The following is a 22100-nucleotide window of genomic DNA, read 5'->3' as shown; positions in this document are numbered from 1 at the left end:
CTTGTATGAAATAACAATATTACCTTAAATTTGCATCACTGAGATGGGTAGCTCAAATCAGGACATTTTCAGACTCAGCAGGCCCGCCTTTGTTTAAAACGCCCCGTCACATCAATTTTTATTCTGAGGAGGTGGGAGTGGGACGATGTTGGGCCCACCAACTCCCGATGCAGGTCTTGGGAGGCCAAAGGGGTGGGAGAGTACAGAGGCAACAGGTTAGAAGGCCTGGTTTGGCTCTGTGATAAAAGTAGTTTGGCTCGTTAGCCCTCAATCCCCTATGCCACAATATGTCAATTAATTGCCAACTCATGCCCCTATCCACCCTCTGGCCCCCCTCTCTATCCATGTCAATTCAATGCCAACCCAACTCCCATGACCCAACATGCCCTCCTTGCCAACTCACCTAGTATCCACCAAAGGCAGATCTCAGGAGCCATACGGAGATTAAATAAAATAAACTTATAAAAATCTAAAGAAATCTCTCAATCTGCAAACGCGAGAGTGATAAACCTTCCTGTCAGGAAGCCCATTCAAACCTTTTAAATCTCAAGTGATTAATCTCTTGCATAAACAAACAAACCTCTATTCATATCCCACATCAAAAACAGCTAATGAATTAATACTTTTTAAACTGTCATAGAACATAGAACAGTACAGCACAGAACAGGCCCTTCGGCCCTCGATGTTGTGCCGAGCAATGATCACCCTACTCAAACCCACGTATCCACCCTATACCCGTAACCCAACAACCCCCCCTAACCTTACTTTTTAGGACACTACGGGCAATTTAGCATGGCCAATCCACCTAATCCGCACATCTTTGGACTGTGGGATGAAACCGGAGCACCTGGAGGAAACCCACGCACACACGGGGAGGACGTGCAGACTCCGCACAGACAGTGACCCAGCCGGGAACTGAACCTGGAACCCTGGAGCTGTGAAGCATTTATGCTAACCACCATGCTACCGTGCTGCCCTAATAACACTATGAACTCAGAACCCCTTTGAGATAATTGTAGGTTTTGAAACTCAGCCAAGCTTGCATAATGTCACAATAATGAATATTAAGGAAATGCCTACAAATTCTCCAGGAACAGATATATCAGCTAGCCTGTCAATCAAAGCAATCCAGCACAGAATTATTTTAAACAATCATTGACAGGGTCAGGCAGTGCAATTTAAAGATTAAATGGCAGGAGATTTAAAAACACTTGAGATTATGGTAGTTAACGGGCTGCACGGTAGCATTGTGGATAGCATAATCGCTTCACAGCTCCAGGGTCCCAGGTTCGATTCTGGCTTGGGTCACTGTCTGTGTGGAGTCTGCACATCCTCCCCGTGTGTGCGTGGGTTTCCTCCGGGTGCTCCGGTTTCCTCCCACAGTCCAAAGATGTGCAGGTTAGGTGGATTGGCCATGCTAATTTGCCCTTAGTGTCCAAAACTGACGGAATTGCTGCTGCGGGGAACCAAGGAGGTGAGTAGCCATTTTTACTCCCAGGCAATGAGCCCGGGGCACTGGGATTGCTACCCTGGTGCTGGGACGGGGTTGGGTGCTCCAGGGGGCCAATCTCGGTCCGCGTGGCCCGCTATCGGTGGGGGGAGGGTTGCAGGGCAGGGGAGTGGCCGCCCATGGCCTGTGGGGGTTGAGGAGATGAGTGTCTCAGTGCCCTTGGGTTGAGAGGCCGGTGCCAACCCATCTGTGCAGCCCACCGTGTGCCAGTCCTACTGGTGACTCTCCCCGAGCTGCCGGGGGATTCACTCGAGGGAACAGGGCATTCCGTCTGACCTTTACCGTGTCCAACAGTCTGGCTTGGTCGGCATCCCCAAATCGTGGGGTTGGTTCCCTCGGTGGCATGGCTGCGAGCTGTGTGGGGTTGGCTGTGCAGGAGCGGTTTAAATGCTGCTCTCCCTTGTTAGCAGGGAGTTGATGAGCGCGGTCCTGGCAAATCAGCCAGCGGGACGGTCATTTGCAGCGTGAAGCCCATGGGGCCTTGTTAAGTGCTCTAATTAACGTTTTATAGCGGTGTCTGCCTCGCAGGGCCGAGCATCGGGATGCTCGGAGCAGTTCCTGCTCGCTACAACACTTGGAAACAGTTCCATTAAATCGGGCCCAGTGACTCCCCCAATGCCCTTGGAACACCCAAAACGGAGTGTGCAGTGCTATGCTGAGCTCAGATTTCCTGTCTGTTTGAAACATGCCCCACCCCTTTCCCATACTGGCACAATTGGAACTGCCAGAAATGGGGGCAGGACTTCCAAATCTGGGTCCCATCCAGCATTCTTCAAAGGAGATGCCATGGAAATAAGTACCTAACTTTCCCTTTGAGGAAAAAAGGCCAATTTTTCACTTAAACCAACTGTGGGACTTTGTGAAATAGATATTGAACTGCATGACTATATTTTTAATTGCAGTATTGATAAATACTTTTTGTGAATACCTCATTATAAAGAATTACATTATAACCTATTCCAAGCTCTTTTTAATCTATATTTTATTGACAAAACTATTTAAAAAAACAATTTACTTCATGTAGCAAGCAGTTGAAATACTAACTTCAATCAATTGAGTAAAAGAGCAATTTAGCAGTAAACAGCAACTGAGTTGTTGTCCTGGGTTTCCCGTCGCTATTGAAGATTGCTACTTCTGAGTATGGAGTCACTAGTTGTCTGTTCTAATTTGACTGTAGAAGCTGATTCCAGATGTGCATAGATTTCCACAGTGAGGGTAAAGCTAAACTGTCTGATTTTGTTCAGACTGCCCAGTCTTTCTAGCTTGGTTGTCCTCAGTTACCTCCATTCATCAGTGTTTGAAGCTACCAGCTCAATACTTTAGTTAGCTCCACAGGTAGTTCTTTCCTGTGTATTTCTCACCCAGTCTGTGGCGGACATGTCACTTTCCTGAGGTTCACCTTCAATGAGACCTTGAACGTTAAACTCAGCCTACCCTGCTGGTAGTGTCCAAGTTTAAGTTGTAAATACTTGACTGCCTTATGGATTTTATTGTCAGTCATGCATACTGCATGTCCATTCCACCTAAGTTGGACTCTGATGACAATTGCTTCAATTTCAGACATTTTTGCTCCTAAAAGTACCTCAGTGTTGGGCATTTCGGCCTCGTGTGTGATGCCCATGATGTTCCAAATGTGTCTCATGTTAAATTTTTCCAACTGATTCATATGTTTGGAGTAGACAGTACATACCTTGCAGGCATGTAGGAAGTTAGGTATTACCGCAGTTTAAAGGTTCCTCATTCTAATTTTGTTTCATAAACAAAGCTTGAATTTTGATAGCCATTGAGAACCATTGAGTGAAACAGATAAAAAAGCTGAGTAAGGATGGATACATAGTGAGGATGTTTGTGCCTGTGGAAGTATAGGAAGTGGATGGAGGACTAAGGGTAAGGTGGCTGACAACAGAGCATGGAGGAGGGGAGAATAAGGAGTTATGTGGGTGGTTTACAGGGAATATGAATGATGGGATTGTGGGTCTGGTTGGAATCAGAAAAATAGTGGGAAGGTGAAAGGATATGCACACAATGGGAGAGAGATCGTGAAGGGAGTACATTGTGATTGTGGGGAAGAAAAACAATGAGAAGAAAGTTGCAAAAGCCTTTGGGTGGAATTTTCATGTCGGAGGTGGGAATCAGGAGGCAGGACTGATCCTGCCATCACTATCCTGCTCCCACCCTGTGAATTCTGGCAGCTAAGATCTTCCAGGGGTCCAAGCCCTAAGCATCCTGAAGGTGTGCTGAATCCAGAGTGGGCAGGTTAAAAGGCTCAGCTCCCTTCCCAAAAAATCTTAGCCTGGTCCTTCTGAGAAAATAATAATCTAATAATAATCTTTATTCGTTCACAAGTAGTCTTACATTCATACTGTTCGGGTACATGGAGGGAGAATTCAGAATGTCCAATTTACCTAACAGCACATTTTTCGGGACTTGGAGGAGGAAACCGGAACACCCGGAGGAAACCCACACAGACACGGGGAGAAGGTGCAGACTCCACACAGACAGTGACTCAAGCCGAGAATCGAACCAGGGTCCCTGGTGCTATGAAGCAATGGTGCTAACCACTGTGCTACAGTGCCACCCATAAGCAGCTCACTTATATAATGTTTTGACCACTATACACCTAACACTTACCCTTCTCATTCTCTCACCTGCCACATTCTCAGCCCCAACCCACCTCACCCATTATCCACTTTATCAACAGAACATTAACCCTATTGGAAGGCCTTGAGTCGCACATAAAACTCCCTGAGTAAGCAAACAGACCCAAAACAGCTGCACAAGCAATGTAAAAGGATTGGGCACTTTGTGGCATAGAGCCCATAAAATCCCCTGAGTAAACAAATCGATGTCAGAACCAGTACCTTAATAGAGGTCAAGACTGTATACATAAAATAAATGGAAAAAGATGAAGCATTTACACTTGGTTATCATGCTAGATACCCTTTCAATAGTGGGAGATACTCTCTATCTTTGTATCCATTAAATGAACTTTTCAAACTCACCTTTGACTATTCCACATTTATAATGTTGATCTTCTGCTTGGCAGCTTGCCAGTTGGCAGAAGTAATAATCTGGCAAACTTATTATTTAAGGGATTGTTACATAGTCCAATCAAAGTACTTTCATAACTCTTGCCTAACACAGATACAACTCATTAGGCAGCATTTAATGATGAGCTGTAAAGGAGGCAAAACTGCTTCATTTCAAACTCTTCCCCCATCCTGTTCTCTGGTTCACATCTCTTTACAGCAGGTGTACAACATGACCACATCTAAAGATCGGCCACCTTGATGAAAATTTTAAAAACCTATATTTGGGGACTCTCAGCAATCCAGTAACATGGTCAGCTTCATCCTTCATAGGAGTAGGCATGTTCTTGAGCCCATTCCCAACCCCACCTTCATGAAAATAGCCAAGGGTGGAAACAGAGGTGGGAATTCTGACCATCTTACTCAGAACCACTTTTTTAGGTCCCGCCTCTGCTTGGCCCATTTAGAGGATGAACATCCATCCCATATTTTCCAGTGGAGGCATTGCAGAGTCTCCACTGACAGGAGTGTGTCATTACAGCATAACAAGCCTGCAGCAGAAACTTTCATTACAAATGTAGACAAGTTATGAAAATTTATAAGGACAGAATGTATGACTTCAAAATGAAGCCTATGTTGCATCTGACTAGTACCACATCCAGCACCAACATGTCCTAATTTGAACTTTGAACTAAATTTTATATTTTAAAACTGAACCCCAAAGACTGCAAAAGATGGCTGCCCAAGGGTCATCTGACTTGAAACCACTCTCCTGACTCAAGGGAACAATAGAACCATTCCAGATTGTTGTTGAATCAATACCTTTTCCTGGAACTAATCCAAATTGAAAAGTTCTTTCCAACACAAAGGCACTGACTGTCTCAAACTCTTAAGGTGTCAAATATCAATGCAGGATGATTGATATCTGCATGCACACCACTCTTTGTTTGTATAAAAGACTTTGAATTTCTGGCATGATGAGGGAACCATTTTTGTCTGCTTTTAAACGAGCTAGAAGCTACTTACAGACAGAGATTTCCAGCAAAAGTCATCGAACCAGCTGCGAGTCGGCCAAACAGCCAAGGTAAGAAACAGTAATACCTTGAAAGTGTGAGATCGTAATAGAACAGTACAGCACAGAACAGTATAACTCTTCCGAACATGTTCCAACTTTGAGTTCACCTGAGAACCAACCTCCAGGAAATTTGACGAGAAGAATCTTCTCAGCCTACTGAGAATCCTTCACTTTACCAGACTTTTCCATCAACTAAAAAGTTTCACCTTAATCTAAGGAAGTGCAGACCTGCCATGAAAGAGAGTGAGATAATTATTAGCTGTGACTGTATTTTTTTGACCTTCATCTGTATCTAATCTTTGTGTATGTGAGAGTTTGTAAGATGAGTGAATGAGACGTCACGTTTTAAAATCCAAAGTGTGAGAAAATAAATAACCGTCTTCCTGCTTGCTGCTGGAATTATTTAATTGGGGTACACACTCTGTGGCTAAGAAAACACATGCATCTTATATACAAACATACTGATCAAAGGTAGTCAATGGGACACTAGCTGGGGATGACCTAATGTAAAGGTTTCTGGGCGGGATGTACCACCCAGTCCGCCACTTGTTTTTGGCGGCAGAGGCAGCCCGCCAGCATGATTTTCCTGGGGTTTCCCATTAACTGCACCCCTCATTGCCGGAAAACCCATGTGCCATTGGTAGGAATGGAATATTCCACAGGCGTGAACAGCTGGTAACCCCACCCTCTTAAGTGGAATCTGTGGCGGGACTTGCTGGGAGTTTCCCGACAGCTCTGTCGGTGGGTTCCCCACCGCTATCAAGCCATACTAAATCACTTCTTTGGGCCCTGTGGAGTTTCTCCCCGGTTTAGCCCACACTAAAGTCAGGATTTGCTGATCACTCCGCCACGTGTTTTTTGGTGGCAGAGGTGGCCTGCCAGCGGGATCTACTGACCCCGCCGTTGTCCACGGGATTTCCTGGTGGCAGCGTCCCTCGTTGCTGGGAAACCCGTGTGCACTTCCGCTTGTGACTATGGAGTGATTGGTCACATAAAGGGCTGTTCCTGGTCAAAGTCACAGAAAAGGGCTCTTTTTATCCAGACCCGGTGGAATTTTGATGAAAAGGCGTAGGTAAATGTTAGAGGAGTAGTTTACCCTTGGAATGTTATGTCTTCTGATCACCGGACCCGGCAAAAAACAGTGAGAGGTTTGGCTGGAAAGTTGAAACAGTCTTGTGCTTTACAGACAGTCTCTTGCAGCATGCAGGCGGGGGAGGGGCAAGCTGTAAGGCCCCAGACACAGAAACTGATGACTTTTATCAAGGAGGAATTCCATAAACAGAGGAAAGAAATGCATGAGGATCACGCAAAGGCCATTGTAGAAGCTGTGGCACCCCTGAAGAGTACTTTGGAGCGGATGGAGAGGTGTTTGGAGGTGTAGTGGTCACAGATTCGGGAGATTGAAGGAGTGATCTTGGACCACAGTGATCGTGTGGTGGCTCTGGAGGCGGAGGTGGGGCTCCTAGGAGACCTTTGTAAACTGTTGAGGGCAAAGGTGGAGGAGCAGAAGAATGCTTCGAAAAGGCAGAACCTGTGAATAGTGGGCCTATCTGAAGGAGTGGAAGGTGTGAGTCCCACGAGGTACGTCTTGAAGATGCTGGAGGGGCTGGTGGCAAAAGGGGTGGTAGGTAAGGCCCCTGAAGTGAACTGAGCGCATAGGTCTGTGAGGCAAAAGCCTAGAGCTGGGGAGCCGCCGCGGGCAGTGATCATGAGACTCCATAAATTTTTGGAGAAAGAGAAAATTCTACGGTGGGCCAGGGAGAAGCGTAGCTGCGACTGGGAGGGAAATAATGTCTGGATTTATCAGGACATCGGAGCTGAGTTGGCAAAACAACGGGCAGGTTTCAACCAGGCCAAGGCGGTGCTGGACCGGCGGCAGATCAGATTTGGGTGCTCTATGGGTGACGTTCGGAGGCCGGGCATATTATTTCAAGACCCTAGAAGCGGACGAAGACTTCATTAAGGAGCGAGAACTGATGGACAATGCTTGGGAACCGGGGTGCTGGCATTATGTAATGGTCGGGAGCATGTTTGAAGTGGGTGTAGGGATTGGGGGATTTTTGCCTTTTTGTTGTGGGGGAGGTTTCTGATCAATGTTGAGGTTGTAAGAACTTGTAGGGGTGAAGGTTTATGTGTGGATGGATGTACCCATCCCTCCTCCTGTTTTATGGGATTGTTTGTGTTTAACATCTGTTTGTTTGCTTTTGGAGAAGGCTACCTGGATTTCAGGAGAAGTCCTTGTTTTGGGGGAGGGTAAGGCCAGCAGGACGCCTTCTTCTTTGAGCTGAGGAGTGGAGGGAAGGGGGTGGGGGGGAGGTCATTAGGATCTGCCTTTGGGCAGGGGCAGCCGCGCTAGCAGGTTATGCTGATGAACGGAAGTGAGGTGGTGGGGGAGAAGGCCAAGAGGAGTGGCTGGGGGTAGGGGAAAGAGGAAGTGGGGTGAAAGAAGGGGAAGGGGAAAAGCGGGGGAGGGGGTTTCTGCAACACAGCAGGGGGTGAGAGATGACATGGTCAAGGGCGACGAAAGGGGCCATCTGGGATGGGCTAGGTACAGAGTGGAATTAATGGGGCAGGAGTTAAGTGGGGAAGATGACGGACGGTGGAGGTGATTGGAGGTGCAAGCCTCCGGTAAGGTTGGTAACGTGGAACGTCCGGGGACTGAATGGGCCGGTTAAAAGGTCGCGGGTGTTTGCGCACTTCAGGAGCTTGAAAGCGGGGGTTGTCTTTTTGCAGGAGACATACCTCTATGTGAAGGACCAGGTTAGATTAAGGAAGGGGTGGGTCAGGCAGGTTTTTCACTTGGGATTTGATTTGAAATCGAGGGGTGTGGCGATTTTAATGAGCAAAAAAATGGGATTTGTGAGTGCGAAGGAGGTGAGGAATCCAGGTGGGAGATATGTGATTGTGAGTGGGGTATTGGAAGGGGCACCGGTAATGTTGGTAAATGTGTATGCCCCAAAATTGGGACGATGTGGGTTTTATGAGGGGGTTGCAGACAGCAATCGCGGATTTGGACACGTACCAGTTGATCATGGGAGGAGATTTTAACTGTGTCCTAGAGCCGAGGGCGGATAGATCGAGCCCCAGGTCGATGGGTAGGGTACGAATGGCAAGGGAGCTGGGGGGTTTATGGAGAGGATGGGTATGGTGGAGCTATGGTGCTTTCAGAACCCAGGTGGAAGGGAGTATTCCTTCTTTTCACACGTCTATAAGGTGTATTCGAGGATTGATTACTTTGTAGTGAGTTGGGAGATTTTGGTTGGGGTGGAGTATGCTGGGATAGTTATCTCGGACCACGCACCCCACTGGCTGGATATTCGGTTCAGTATGGGACAAGAGCGGAGGCCGGGGTGGAGGTTTGACTCAGGGTTGTAGGCGGATGGAGGGTTTTATGATAAGGTGCGGTTGGCGATTAGGGATTATGTGGAGTTCAATCAGAATGGGGAGGTGTCGGCAGGCATTTTTTGGGAAGCACTGAAGGCAGTGGGCCGGGGAGAAATTATCTCATTTACGGTTCATGCGAATAAGGAAAGGAGGCGGAACATGACCGTCCAGTGAGCGAGATACTGGAGGTGGACAGGGAATATTCGAGGGTGCCCACCGTGGAGGGATTGGCGAGGAGAAAAAAGTTGCAGGGGCAATTTGACAGGCGGACAATGGGGAGGGCGGTAGGGCAACTGCATAGGGCAAGAGGGGTGCAATACGAGTATGGGGAGAAGGCGAGCTGCATGCTGGTGCACCAGCTGCAGAGGCAGGCTGTGTCCAGGGAAATATTGAAGATTCGAACTGGGGCTGAGGATGTGGTGTCAGAGCCAGGGAAGATAAATGAGGCATTTAGAGAGTATTACCAGGGACTTTATGAGGCAGACCCAGGAGGATAGGAGGGGGACATGGGGAGGTTTCTGGATGAGCAGGAAGTTCCCCAGATGGAGGAAGCAAAGAGGCAGGTGTTGGAGGAGCCCCTGGGGCTGAGGGAGGTGCTGGATAGCATCAGGGGTATGAAGTCGGGGAAGGCCCCTGGGCCGGATGGGTACCCGGCAGAATTTTATAAGGAATATGCGGCGGACCTGGCACCACATCTGTTGGGGGCACTAACTGAAGCACTGGAGAAGGGGGAGTTTCCGGAGACGATGAAGCCGGCAGTAATCATACTGTTCCTAAAAAAAGGGAAGGATCCGGTGGAATGTTGGTTGTATCGACCCATATCACTATTGAACATGGATGTTAAAAGTATTGGCTAAGTTGTTGGCGGGAGGATGGAGGATTGTGTCCCGGGGGTGGTTGCAGAAGATTAAACAGACTTTGTGAAGGGCAGGCAGCTCGCAAGTAAATTAAGACGGCTGTTGAATGTGGTGATGAATCCGTCGAGAGCTCTGGTACTGGAGGTGGTGGTGTCCATGGATGTGGAGAAAGCATTTGATCGGGTGGAGTGGCGGTACTTGTTCGAAGTTTTGGGAAGGTTTGGGTTTGGGCCGAGATTTGTGGCATGGGTGCAGTTGCTGTATGTAGCGCCAAGAGTGAGGGTGAGGATGAATGATATGAGCTCATGATGCTTTGACTTACACAAGGGTATGAGGCAGGGGTGGCCGCTGTCGCCGCTGCTGTGTACGCTGACCATAGAGCCATTGGCTCTCAGCGTTTGGCAGAGTAGCAGGGGATAATAAGGGGACAGAGGGAGCATTGGGTGACGCTCTATGCCGATGACCTCTTGCTGTATGTTTCAGATCCATTGGAGAGTATGGGAAGGATTATGGGTCTGTTGGGGAGGTTTGGAGGGTTCTCGGGATACAAGCTGAATAAGGGGAAAAGTGAGGTATTCCCGGTGAATGAGGTGGCACAGCAGGCTAATTTAGGGGGGATGCCATTTACGGTAGCGAGGGATAGGTTTAGATACTTGGGGATTCAGATAGCGAGGGAATGGATGGGGCTCCAGAAGTGGAACTTGATGAAGCTGGTGGAGGAGGCCAGCGAGGATCTTAAGAGGTGGGATACACGGCACTTACCGTTGGCGGGGAGGGTCCAAGTGGTGAAAATGAATATTCTGCCGAGGTTCTTGTTTATCTTTCAAGCTCTCCCTATCTTTATACCAAAGGCCTTTTTTCGGAAAGTGGACACAATCATCCCTGACTTTGTATGGGAGGGGAAGGTGCCGAGGGTGGAGAGGACCCTGCTACAGAGGCAGAGGCAGCAGTTGGTGTTGCCAAACTTGCTTCATTATTATTGAGCGGCGAATGTGGACAAGGTGCAGCGGTGGTGGGAAGGAGAACGGGTAGAGTGGGTTTGGATGGAGGAGAATCTTGTAAGGGGTCTCATTTGAGGGCTATGGTGACGGCAGCATTGCCAATGGCTTCGAGTAGGTATTCAGGGAGCCCAGTGGTGCAGTCCACGGTGAAGATATAGAATCAGCTGAGGAGGAACTTTAAGGTGGAAGAGATGTTGGTGCTAAAGCCGCTGTGCGAGAATCATGGGTTTGAGCCGGGGGGGGATGGATAGTGTATACAGGAGGTGGGAGGGAAGTGGGGCTGGTCAACGTGAGGGATTTGTATTTGGAGGAAGGGATTGCCAGTCTGGAGGAGCTAAGACAATTTTTAAATGGAGCATTTTACTTTGCATGTGTCTGAATAGTTCTTTTTTTAAACATAATGGCTGCCAAGAAGAATGCTATAAATAACAAGCTTATTTTTTGAGAAAGGGTAGCGTTTCATCAGCCTGTTTTGCAACATGCTGGTTGACAGTGTATTGTAAGATGTAAACTACAACTGACAACAATTCGATTTTGTTCCATTAAACCGGAGCTAAGGTACTCTGCAGTGAATCTGAGGCTGTTTTCAGCCAGAGTCTGTGCAACAGTAATCTAGATCAATCACAGTTATGGACATGCAGCAGAGCATGATGCAGTTTGTTTGGCTGCCCTCTGTAATTATTCGAAATAAACTCTTTTACGGCAATGTGAATAAGGCTAGATTCACTTGGCGTTTTCTGGGGAATTAAGTTGGATCAGGCACATCTGTAAAATCTGGCTATGCATTTCCCAATCTACTTTGTTGAAAATCAAAGTAGATTAAGTTAATTTAGGGCCAGTTGCTCCCAAGCTCACGGCTCTCCTACGAGCAGCTACAAGATGCTTCTGATTTGTGGATCAGCTGCACATCTATATTGGTAGCTTAAGGTGATATTGCATGTGCATTCCACTTTCGCCTTTTAGAAACCAGCTATTTCCTCTTGTGCGTACAATCTTATGGGTAAACCTGCTGATAGGGACCCTTGAGTAGTGCAGTAAGAACCTCCCTCAGACCACTGCTGTCTTCCCTTTTAAATATGATTTGCAAAGCATAATGCATTATATTCACCTGTTACCCAAAAGTGAACAACAAACATTTTGATTTTTAGATTTATTAAATCCGAAGAAAAACATTGTTTATAATGCGTAAGCAAATAATTTTTCAGCAGGCGAAGGTGAAAACAAATAACCATGCATCACATTCTTATAGCATATTTAATTTAATTTATTTTGCTGTAATAAATAGCATAGCAATTTAATAATTGAAATCTTGTAACCTTGACATGAACATGTTAAAAAAATAAAATAATTGTATAAACATTTTGTAAACCAAGGGCTGGATTCTCTGACCGCACCCAGCCAGCGACTGGAGAGTCCCGCCCGAGGTCAATGGACTTTTCCACTGTCCACCTCTTGCCCGTGTCGATCTTGTGGCGGGTGGGGTGGAAGAATCCAGACCCAAGTCAATGGAAGTCAATGCTGGAATGGAGCAATTTACAGTGTTCAGCATACTCAGTTTGGGTCAGGTACATGTAAACTTCAGAAACTTCCTCTCTAACCTTCACCTAACAAATAACTATAAATAAATAAAATAAATAACCTTTATTGTCACAAGTAGGCTTACATTAACACTGCAATGAAGTTACTGTGAAAATCCCCTAGTCGCCACATTCTGTCACATGTTCGGATACACAGAGGGGGAATTCAGAATTCTCGGCTGGTACGGGAATTGAACCCATGCATCACAAACCAGCTGTCTAGCCCACTGAGCTAAACCAACCCTCATATCAAGGTGATTATTTATTGTCAGACATTAACCATTAGAAAGTCAAGCTCTGCCATAACTTAAATGGGTGAAAATAGGTTTTTACTCTTGGTCCAATTGTCACTATTGTTCCTTGTATACTGAAGATGCCAGGTATTATAATTATATTTGCACATTATTTTGACCTTTTCTTTCTCTATCACCTTACTGATTATCATTTACATCATCTTAATGAATGAAATGAATCATTCGCCATTGGAAAATTGAAACTGTAAAAATAAATTGCATCTGCTTTCACACGTCGTATCTGGTGGTTGAAAATCATGAATTAAAATGATGATTAATTACCTGTTTAAATATTGTGCCATGTCTTTTCAGGGACAATGGGGAAACAAAACAGCAAACTTGCCCCTGAGGTCATGGAGGATCTGGTGAAGAACACAGAATTTAATGAACACGAACTCAAACAGTGGTACAAAGGATTTCTTAAAGACTGTCCCAGTGGCAGACTGAACCTGGATGAATTCCAACAGCTCTATGTAAAGGTAGATGTATTTTCAAATATACATCAATTTTGCTCAGTGACCTTATTCTGAGGGTTGAAACAAAGCAGCTGATACTACATAAATTTCCTATCAGTAAAACATGTCAGGGAAAGATTTAATCTATTTGCAACTTTATAATGATTCATTAGACAGTTCTTTATATTGACTTTGACAATTTCACCATGCATAGCAAACTATCAACCTGACCCAATGTTATTATTTAAATTGATTTACAAATTTCTAAGACTCAGACAAGTCAGTTTATTGCGAGGTATGGAATGTATAAACAAACATTTTGTACCACTGGCTAGAAATTGTTCTAGGATTCTACCAATTCTTTGCTGTAACTTCACCAGCCCCCAGTGATGTTGGAGTCTGATGGAATCTTGGTGTTTTTTTTATCAGACACTATTTGATGGCTGTTGAATGGAGATGTTGTGAATCATAGCTGTTGATTGGAAATTATTACGTGCACAACCTCTTTCCAAAGAAATATGTAAACATATTGCACTTGTGGGGCCGACACTGAGGCCGCCCTGTTGATTTTTCTGCGGAAGCATAATCCAGGCCTGGATTTTCCAGTCATTCCCGCCGGTGGGACCTTCTGGAAAATGGCGTGCTGCCTTTCACGGCGGGTTGTGCCCCCAGTCTTTGCCCCAACAAATCTGTGAAAGTGCTGTGCTTCAGGGAGAATTCTACTATCAACAAAAGCTGTGAGCCTCAAGGTATTATTGAATTCTACCATAATTCACTGAACAAAAATGTTTCGGTCGTACTTCGTGTTGGAAGGCATAGAACTAAAAACATGTAAAGAAGATTTGTTGAACTTGTGCAAGATCTGAGGCTGCAGTTGGAGCAGTGTGTGCAGGTTTGGGCATCCCATCCTAGGGAGCATTTAAAAACAATGGAAAAGTACAATGCACCTTCACTATCACCTTACAATGGGTGAGGAGTTACAGTTATGAAAAAAAAGAGAATTTGGGCATCTGTCACTCAAGATGAAAGGATTAGAGGGTGGTTTGATAGAAACTTTGACTGTGATGAGAGGTAAGATAATGGTTGGTAGGATGGTAGCAGAAACCCAAACATTTGAGATAACCACATAAATAATATCACATACAAAGAGTGTTTCAAAATCTGGAATTTTCTGTCGCAAACCATCATTGAATCAGCATTTAAATAATGGAATATTAACAATAGGAGTAGGCCTGGACCAATGCAGAGAAATACACTGAGCCAGTCTTGATCGGGACAGTGGTCTATTTCTATGCGGTATTATTCTGCGATTCTATAAGGTAGATTTCATGAATATTTATGCAATTAGGTATATAACGCAAATCCTCATTGTAAAACATTGTGGAAACCGGGGTGCAGGTGTGTTACGGCAATACTTATGCCAAATTTCCTTGCTCTTTTTGCTGATCTGTTAACCCATATGCCATGATGCACTTTAGCTCATTGTTATGGCTCCACCCCTAGGTTAAGAAGCTGCATAGATGAAGTTTTTAAAATGAAGTCCACTACTCCAGATGGAGCAAATGTTTTATTTCCTGGTGCTGTTTCATGGTGACTTGCCTGCACATTATAAAGTATTTATATATCCTCTCTGAGATCTGTGCCGTGATTTCTTAAATTATATCAATGCATTTTTATGGCATTTGTTCCATTTGATTGAAAAAATTTAAGCATTTCATAATTGCACGTTCCTAAAAGTGCAAAGGTATGCTCTGAACATTCACAGCAGCAGAATCGTCCAGTCCCACTGACAACATACCCCACCGGGTTTCCCGGCAGTGAGGGGTGCATTAAACAGGAAACTCAATGGTGGGACCAGAAGATCCCACCAACAGCAAATGGCGGGCTGCCTCTGCCACATGAAACGTGGGGCGGATACCCAGGAAATCCTGCCCCTTGACTTTGTTTCCTGGTATAAAATGGGTGAAATAAAGTCGGCTATTTCGTATCTCTCTGAAATTTTTGTTCCACTGGATTCACTGTGAGCAGTACAATCACTGCCTCCTCAGAAAGTTTGGATGGCCTGTCTGCTGCTGACTCCTTTATTTTACTATTCTGTGCTGTGTGTTTGGGTTTGGAAATTAAACAGTACAATGGGCTGGATTCTCCAATTTGAAGACTGACGCCGGCATGGGAACAGTGGCGTTTTACACCAGAACAAATGGCTCAAAAGGTGCACCGATCCTCCTTCTGGTGGGGGGGCTAGTCGGCCTTACCTGCGGATGTGGGCGGAGAATTGCCGGGTGCGTGGCCGTGCATTCGCACGACGACGGCCTGCAGCAGCCAAGCCATGCAACATGGCGGTGGTTGCTCGTGGACCCGGCCGGCCACACACTGTGCCCCAGTAACCCCCCCCCCCCCCCCACCAGCCCCGGACCACCCCCCACCAGTATCTGCAAACCCCGCCAAAGCCCCCACTACCCAAGGAACAGTTCTCCCCCTCACCCTCCCCCCCCCCCCCCCCCCCCCCCCCCCCCGCCCCCGACTGTTGCGTCGCTGGACTCAGTCCGCAGCCGCCATGCCGAGTTCACGAAGAAAATAGTATGAGTAACCCATGCTGTCAGGTACTCGGCCCATCAGGGGAGGAGCATGGGGGAGGGCCTCAGGTGACGTCCTGAGGCCGTCCATATGGCATGCGGTGTACTCTTCGAGTACGCTATTTTAGAGGAGCTGGAGCATCGCAAAATCGGCACAGCCCCTGATTCCGGCGCAAATGATAATTCTCCGGCCGATCGGCAAACGATATTTCAGCGTCGGCAAGCTGAGAATCCCGCTCAACAAGTCCGATTTGGCTTGTCGTGGTCATGTCACTCTGTCATGAGGCAAGCACTGGCCATGAGGCATACATTTCTGATCAGTTCAATAAAGCCTCTCACTGAGATAGACACTGAAGAAGACTACTGTCTTTATACATGAAACATGGTGTCAGGAGTCGGGATAAAATGTGGGCGGGATTCTCCGTCCCGCCAGCCCCGTTTTCTGGCACAGCGCTCCCACCGGCACTGGGATCCTGAGTTCCTGCAGCCAGCCATTGGGGTTTCCCATTGTGGCCACCCCACGCAGTTAGGTAACCTGCAGGCATGGATGCACTGCCAACGAAGCGGAGGATCCTGCCAACAGAGAATCCCTGCTGCAGATTTCTGAATCCTGACAATGCTGCAGAGAAGACACTGAGAACCCAGGCACACAGAAAGATTCAAATCTTTAAAAAAGCAGCTGAAATGAGGGTAAATAAAAAGCATACAATGGCTGCAAGTAAAATTAGCTACAGAGAAGATACAACAAAGAAAGGCAGAAAAGGTCAAATCTGCAGAAGCTACAAAAAAAGGAACAAGGCAAAAGCAAAAGGGAAAAAAGGAAGGCAATACCATCCTGAATGCTGCAAATAAATACTGAGTGGGTAAAACGGCTGCAGGAAATTTTCCAATCCCAGCTCTAGTATACATGAAATGTAATAAATGGCAAAATTGGCAGTGTTTTCACTTACAACCACAAGACTGAGATTGCTTGAGACTTAATTTACAAGTCTGAACCAATAAGAGTAGCCACGCTTCTAACACAGCTGGGGAGGGACTGCTACATAGTGTATAGCACCCTAAATCTAACCAATGATCAAAGAAACCAGATGACAGACACTTTGAAAGCCTTGAATGAACATTTTGAACCCTGAGTGAATGTCAAATATGAACGCTATGTCTTCAACACTAGAGTAAAAGGTGCATAAGAAACCAGTCAATAGTATATGATGGCTGTGACACAGAATCATGTGAACCTGGACAGCTAAAAGATGATTTAATTAAAGGTAGATTAGTTTTAGGTGTACAAGACCCCGCAAGTGAGAGCAGTCGGTAGTTAGGAAGGTAAATGCAAAGTTAGCATTCATATTGGGAGAGCAAGAATACAGGACCAGGGATGTACTTCTGAGGCTATATCAGACCTCATTTGGAGTATTGTGAGCAGGCGTAGAGAAATGGATGGATTGTGCAGAGACCTTCTTGTTCAAAGAGACTGTCAATCGAGAAGGATTTCAGTTGGAGGAAGACGAACAAAAAAAAATGGACGATATTATTATACCTGTTTGCATGTGTTGTTTTTTGAAATGAAAAAGTATATTTATTGTGTGCATTTTTAAAGATAGTGAAAAGGTGAAAAATGAAACCATCTTGAAGTTGATGATTTATTTATTTTTCTTGGGGGGAGGTGTCATGTGAGAGAACCTTTAAGAAATGGTTGTTTAGGGCAGCACGGTGGCGCAGTGGGTTAGCACTGCAGCCTCACGGCGCCGAGGTCCCAGGTTCAATCCCGGCTCTGGGTCACTATCCGTGTGGAGTTTGCACATTCTCCCCGTGTTTGCGTGGGTTTCGTCCCCACAACCCAAAAATCTGCAAGCTAGGTGGATTGACCACGCTAAATTGCCCCTTAATTGGAAAAAATGAATTGGGTATTCTAAATTAAAAAAAAGAAATGGTTGTTTAAGAAATGCACCTTTAAGAAATGGGTGTTTATCAGTGATGTCAGAGCATGGGTGGAGCTGGGCTGTCTGTCAGCTTTTCACTATTGTTTTAGGCTGTTTGCTGCAGGGTGTGTTTTAGTTTCGTTTTCAGTGTTGGAGCTGAAACCAGACAAAGCAGGTGTACTGTTGACCTCTCTGCCATGAAAAGACTATCTCTTGATCATTTGGTGAATTTGAAATTAGAAATATTTTCAGTAGTGAATGTAAACCTGGTGTGCTTCTGTCAAAAGGTGTTTATTTTGTCTTCTGGATGTTGTTTGGGAAGTTATTAAGAATTACTTAGTGTTGTAGTCTTTGGGGGTTGTATTTGAATTGATGGTTGCTAAGATGTTCACTGTATGTTTTAAAAAGGTTAACTTGAGTTCATAGAATAAACATTGTTTTGCTTTAAAAAAATACTTTTCCATTTCTGCTGTACCACACTTGTAGAGTGTGCTCCCCACACCACAATCTATTAAAAGTTGTGGGTCAGGTGAACTCCATGATACACTTTGGGGTTCTCTAAACCCTGGTCCATAACGTTACTCATAGCGAGAGGAAAAGTATGTCTGACCAATGCAATGACAAGAAGGACAAGTCTAGAGATCCAGATCATAGATGGGACAAAGTGGCCACTCATTTCCGGTGAAACAAATCTAAAGCTTGGAATGCTAACCCCGAATATGCCAACAGGGATTCACAATGTGTCACAGCACACAAAATCATCGACAGCAGAAAATATATTGAAAAGTACAAAGATGATTTTACAGGGACGTCAACCAGGAGAAGTAGATGAGAATGTAAGACCAATTCAGCATCTGCCTAGAGTCCCAGCTATGCTCAATTCCAGCCTAAACCTCAAGATTGAAGAGCTGGAAAAGCGGGTAGTAATTAATAAAGTGACAACTCACACAGATTAGCAACAAGGTAGCAGTGAAACAACCTGGGAAGTTGGGAGTACACTTAGTCCCAAAGGATCAAAAGAAACTACTGAAGCGGTCTCACTACCTTGTGCCAATCATCAAATGAATGTTGCCGCAACTCACCAAGTTAAAGATATTCACAGCACTAAATTTGAAGGATGGGCACTGGAAAGTGAAGTTGGATGAAAGCTGCAGCTTTCTAAAAACATTTTTTTTATAAGGTTGCCATTCAGGAGGTAAAGATTGATGCACATGTCATTTAGCATTTCCACAGCTCTAGAAGACTATCCAGCTCCAGAAGAGACAGACAGTCAGTGATCTTCCCAGAGTGGGCACCACAGCGGATGATCTACTCATCTATGGAATAAGCCACAGCTGATCATGATCACAATTTAATACAACTGCTGGAGAGAGCTCACCAGGTGAATCTGAAGCTGAACAAGTAAACGTTGCAACTGAAGATACCTAAAGTCAAGTACAGAGGTCATGTATTGGCAGAGAACGGTCTGGATCCTGACAAGATGAGAGCTGTAGCAATGATACAGTGAGCGACAGAAGTGAAAGCAGTGCGATGATTTGTTGTGTTCGTAAACTATTTAGCAAACTTTTTTCTAAGTTATCAGGAGAGTGTGAACCATTGCGCAAGTTCACTGCCAAGGAGATGTTGTGGTATTGGGGACCTGAACAAGAAATAGTGTTCACCAAAATCAAACAACTATAGAATAGAATAGAACAGTACAGCACTAGTGAAGACAATTTTTTAAAAACTTATTTACATGATGTGGGTGTCGATGGTTAGGCCAGCATTTATTACCCATCCCTAGGTGCCCTTCAGAAGGTGGTAGTGAGCTGCCTTTTGGGACCTCTGCAGTCCCTGAATTGCAGGTTCACCCACAGTGCTGTTAGGGAGGGAATTCCAAGATTTTGATGCAACTACAATGAAGGAACGGTGATATATTTCCAAGTCAGGATGGCCAATGACTTGGGGGAGAACTTCCAGGTGGTGGAGTTCCCAGGTATTCCTGTATTTATATGGAAAGTCTAGTTCAGTTTTTGGTCAATGGTAATTTCCAAGATGTTGATAGTGGGAGATTCAAAAATAGTAATGCTATTGAATGTCAAGGGGCAATGATTAAGTCCTCTCTTGTTGCAGATGGTCATTGTCTGCCATTTGTGTGGCACAAATGTTACTTTCCACATGCCAACCCAAGCCTGGATATTGTCCATATCTTGCTGCATTTGAACATGAAATGCTTTTGTAACTGAGGACTCTCAAATCGTGCTGAACATTGTGATGGAAGGGAGATTATTGATGAAGCAGCTGAAGAGGTTGGGTCAAGGTCACTACTCTGAGGAACTCCTGCAGTGATGTCCTGGAGCTGAGATGATTGACCTCCAACTACCACAACCATCTTCCTTTGTGCCAGGTATGACTCCACTCAGTGGAGAGTTTTTGCCCTGATTCCCATTGATTACAGTTACGCCAGGGCTTCATGATGCCGTACTCGGTCAAATGCTGCCTTGATGTCAAGGGCAGTCACTTTCACCTCACTTCTGGCATTCAACTCTTTTGTCCCCATTTGAATCAAGACTGTAATGAGGCCAGGATCTGAATGACCATGGCAGAACCCAAACTGAGCGTCCGTGAGCAGGTTATTGCTGAGTAAGTGCCGCTTGATAGCACTGTTGATGACTCTTTCCATCACTTTGCTGATGATGGAAAGTAGACTGATAGGGCGGTAATTTGCAGGGTTGGATTTGTCCTGTTTCTTGTGTACAGGACACACGTGGACAATTTTCCACTTCGCCGGATGGATGCCAATGTTGTAGCTGTACTGGAATAGCGTGGCTAGGGGCGCCGCAAGTTCTGGAACATGTCTTTGCGCTATTGACGGAATATTGGCAGCGCCCAAAGCCTTTGCAGTACCCAGTGCCTTCAGCTGTTTCTTGATATCCCATAGAGTGAATCTTATTGGCTGAAGACTGACATCTGTGATGCTGGGAACCTACAGAGGAGACTGAATGGATCATTCACTCGGCATTTCTGGCAGAAGATTGTTGCGAATGCCTCAGCCTTGTCTTTTGCACAGATGTACTGGGCACCTCCATCATTGAGGATGGGGATATTTGTGGAGCCTCCTCCTCCAGTGAGTTGCTTAATTGTCCACTACCATTCATGGCTGGATGTGGTAGGTCAGCAGGGCTTAGATCTGATATGTTCATTGTGGAATCGCTTAGCTGTCTATTACTTGCTGCTGATGCTGTTTGGCACACAAGTTGCCCCATGTTGTAGCTTCACCAGGTTGACACCTCATTTTTCAATTTGCCTGATGTTGCTCCTGGCATGCTTCATTGAACCAGGGTTGATCCCCTGGTTTGATGGTAATGGTAGAGTGGGGAATATGCTGGGCCATGAGGTTGCAGATAGTGCTTGAATACAATTCTGCTGTTGTTGATGACCCACGCGACTCATGGATAGCAGTCTTGAGTTGCTAGATCTGTTCGAAGTCTATCCCATTTAGCATGGTGGTAGTGCCACACAACACAATGCCTCACTGTGAAGATGAGACTTTGCCTCCACAAGGACTGTGCAGTGGTCATTTCTGCCAATACTGGCATGGACAGAGGCATCTTCAGCAGGCAGATTCGTGAGGATGAGGTCAAGTATGTTTTTTCCATTTGTTGGTTCCCTCACCACCTGCTGCATTCCTAGTCTAGCAGCCATGTCCTTTAGGACCCGGCCAGCTCGACCTGTGGTGGTACTACTGAGCCACTCTTGGTGATGGGCGTTGAGGTCCCCCAGAGCATATTCTGCACCTTTACCACCCTCAGTGCTTCCTCCAAGTGGCGTTCAACATGGAGGAGCACTGATTCATCAGCTGCTGGTGGACAGTATGTGGTAATCAGCAGGAGGTTTTCTTGTCCATGTTTAACCTGAAGCCATGAGATTTCATGGGGTCCAGAGTCGACGTTGAGGACTCCCAGGCCAACTCCCTCCCAACTGTGTACTACTGCACCACCACCTCTGCTGGGTCTGTCCTGCCGGTGAGACAGGACATACCCAGGAATGGTAATCGTGCTGTCTGGGACATTGTCTGAAAGGTATGATTCTGTCAGTATAACAATGTCAGGCTGCTGCTTGACTTGTCTGTGTGACAGCTCTCCCAACTTTGGCAAATACCTTTACAGGATCGACAAGGCTGGGTTTGCCGTTGTCGATTTCGGTGCCTAGGCCGTTGCTGGGTGGTCCGTCTGGTTTCATTCCTTTTTTATGGTTTTGTAGCGGTTGAATACAATTGAATGACTTGCTAGGCCATTTCAGAGGACACACAAGCGTCAACACATTAACTCTTAATGTTTGTTTCAATCAAACATGTGCTGATAAACAGCCACCAACTCTGTTAATCTCACCACAGATGCTGCTTGAGCTGCTGATTCGTTTCTGCAAATTAAGTCCTTTTGACT

General features: G+C 45.7%; 1 protein-coding gene across 3 annotated transcripts in view; it reads left to right on the top strand.

Annotated features, from left to right (window-relative positions):
- Positions 1 to 22100, top strand: part of LOC119967538 (visinin-like protein 1) — a 157009-nt gene that overhangs the window by 53876 nt on the left and 81033 nt on the right. For 2 of the 3 annotated variants that reach the window (XM_038800223.1, XM_038800225.1), the window contains exon 2: positions 13039 to 13205. In XM_038800223.1, coding sequence (XP_038656151.1) covers positions 13044 to 13205 — 162 coding nt within the window. In that variant the 5' untranslated portion in view covers positions 13039 to 13043. Of the gene's footprint in view, positions 1 to 5589; positions 5624 to 13038; positions 13206 to 22100 lie in introns of those variants that run through there. The other variant, XM_038800224.1, reaches the window with a different exon arrangement.

Source organism: Scyliorhinus canicula, chromosome 6 (assembly GCF_902713615.1).
Source record: "Scyliorhinus canicula chromosome 6, sScyCan1.1, whole genome shotgun sequence".
NCBI classification, from domain to species: domain Eukaryota; kingdom Metazoa; phylum Chordata; class Chondrichthyes; order Carcharhiniformes; family Scyliorhinidae; genus Scyliorhinus; species Scyliorhinus canicula.
Note: the sequence above shows the minus strand (reverse complement) of the source record. Positions and strands in the feature narration are given on the sequence as shown.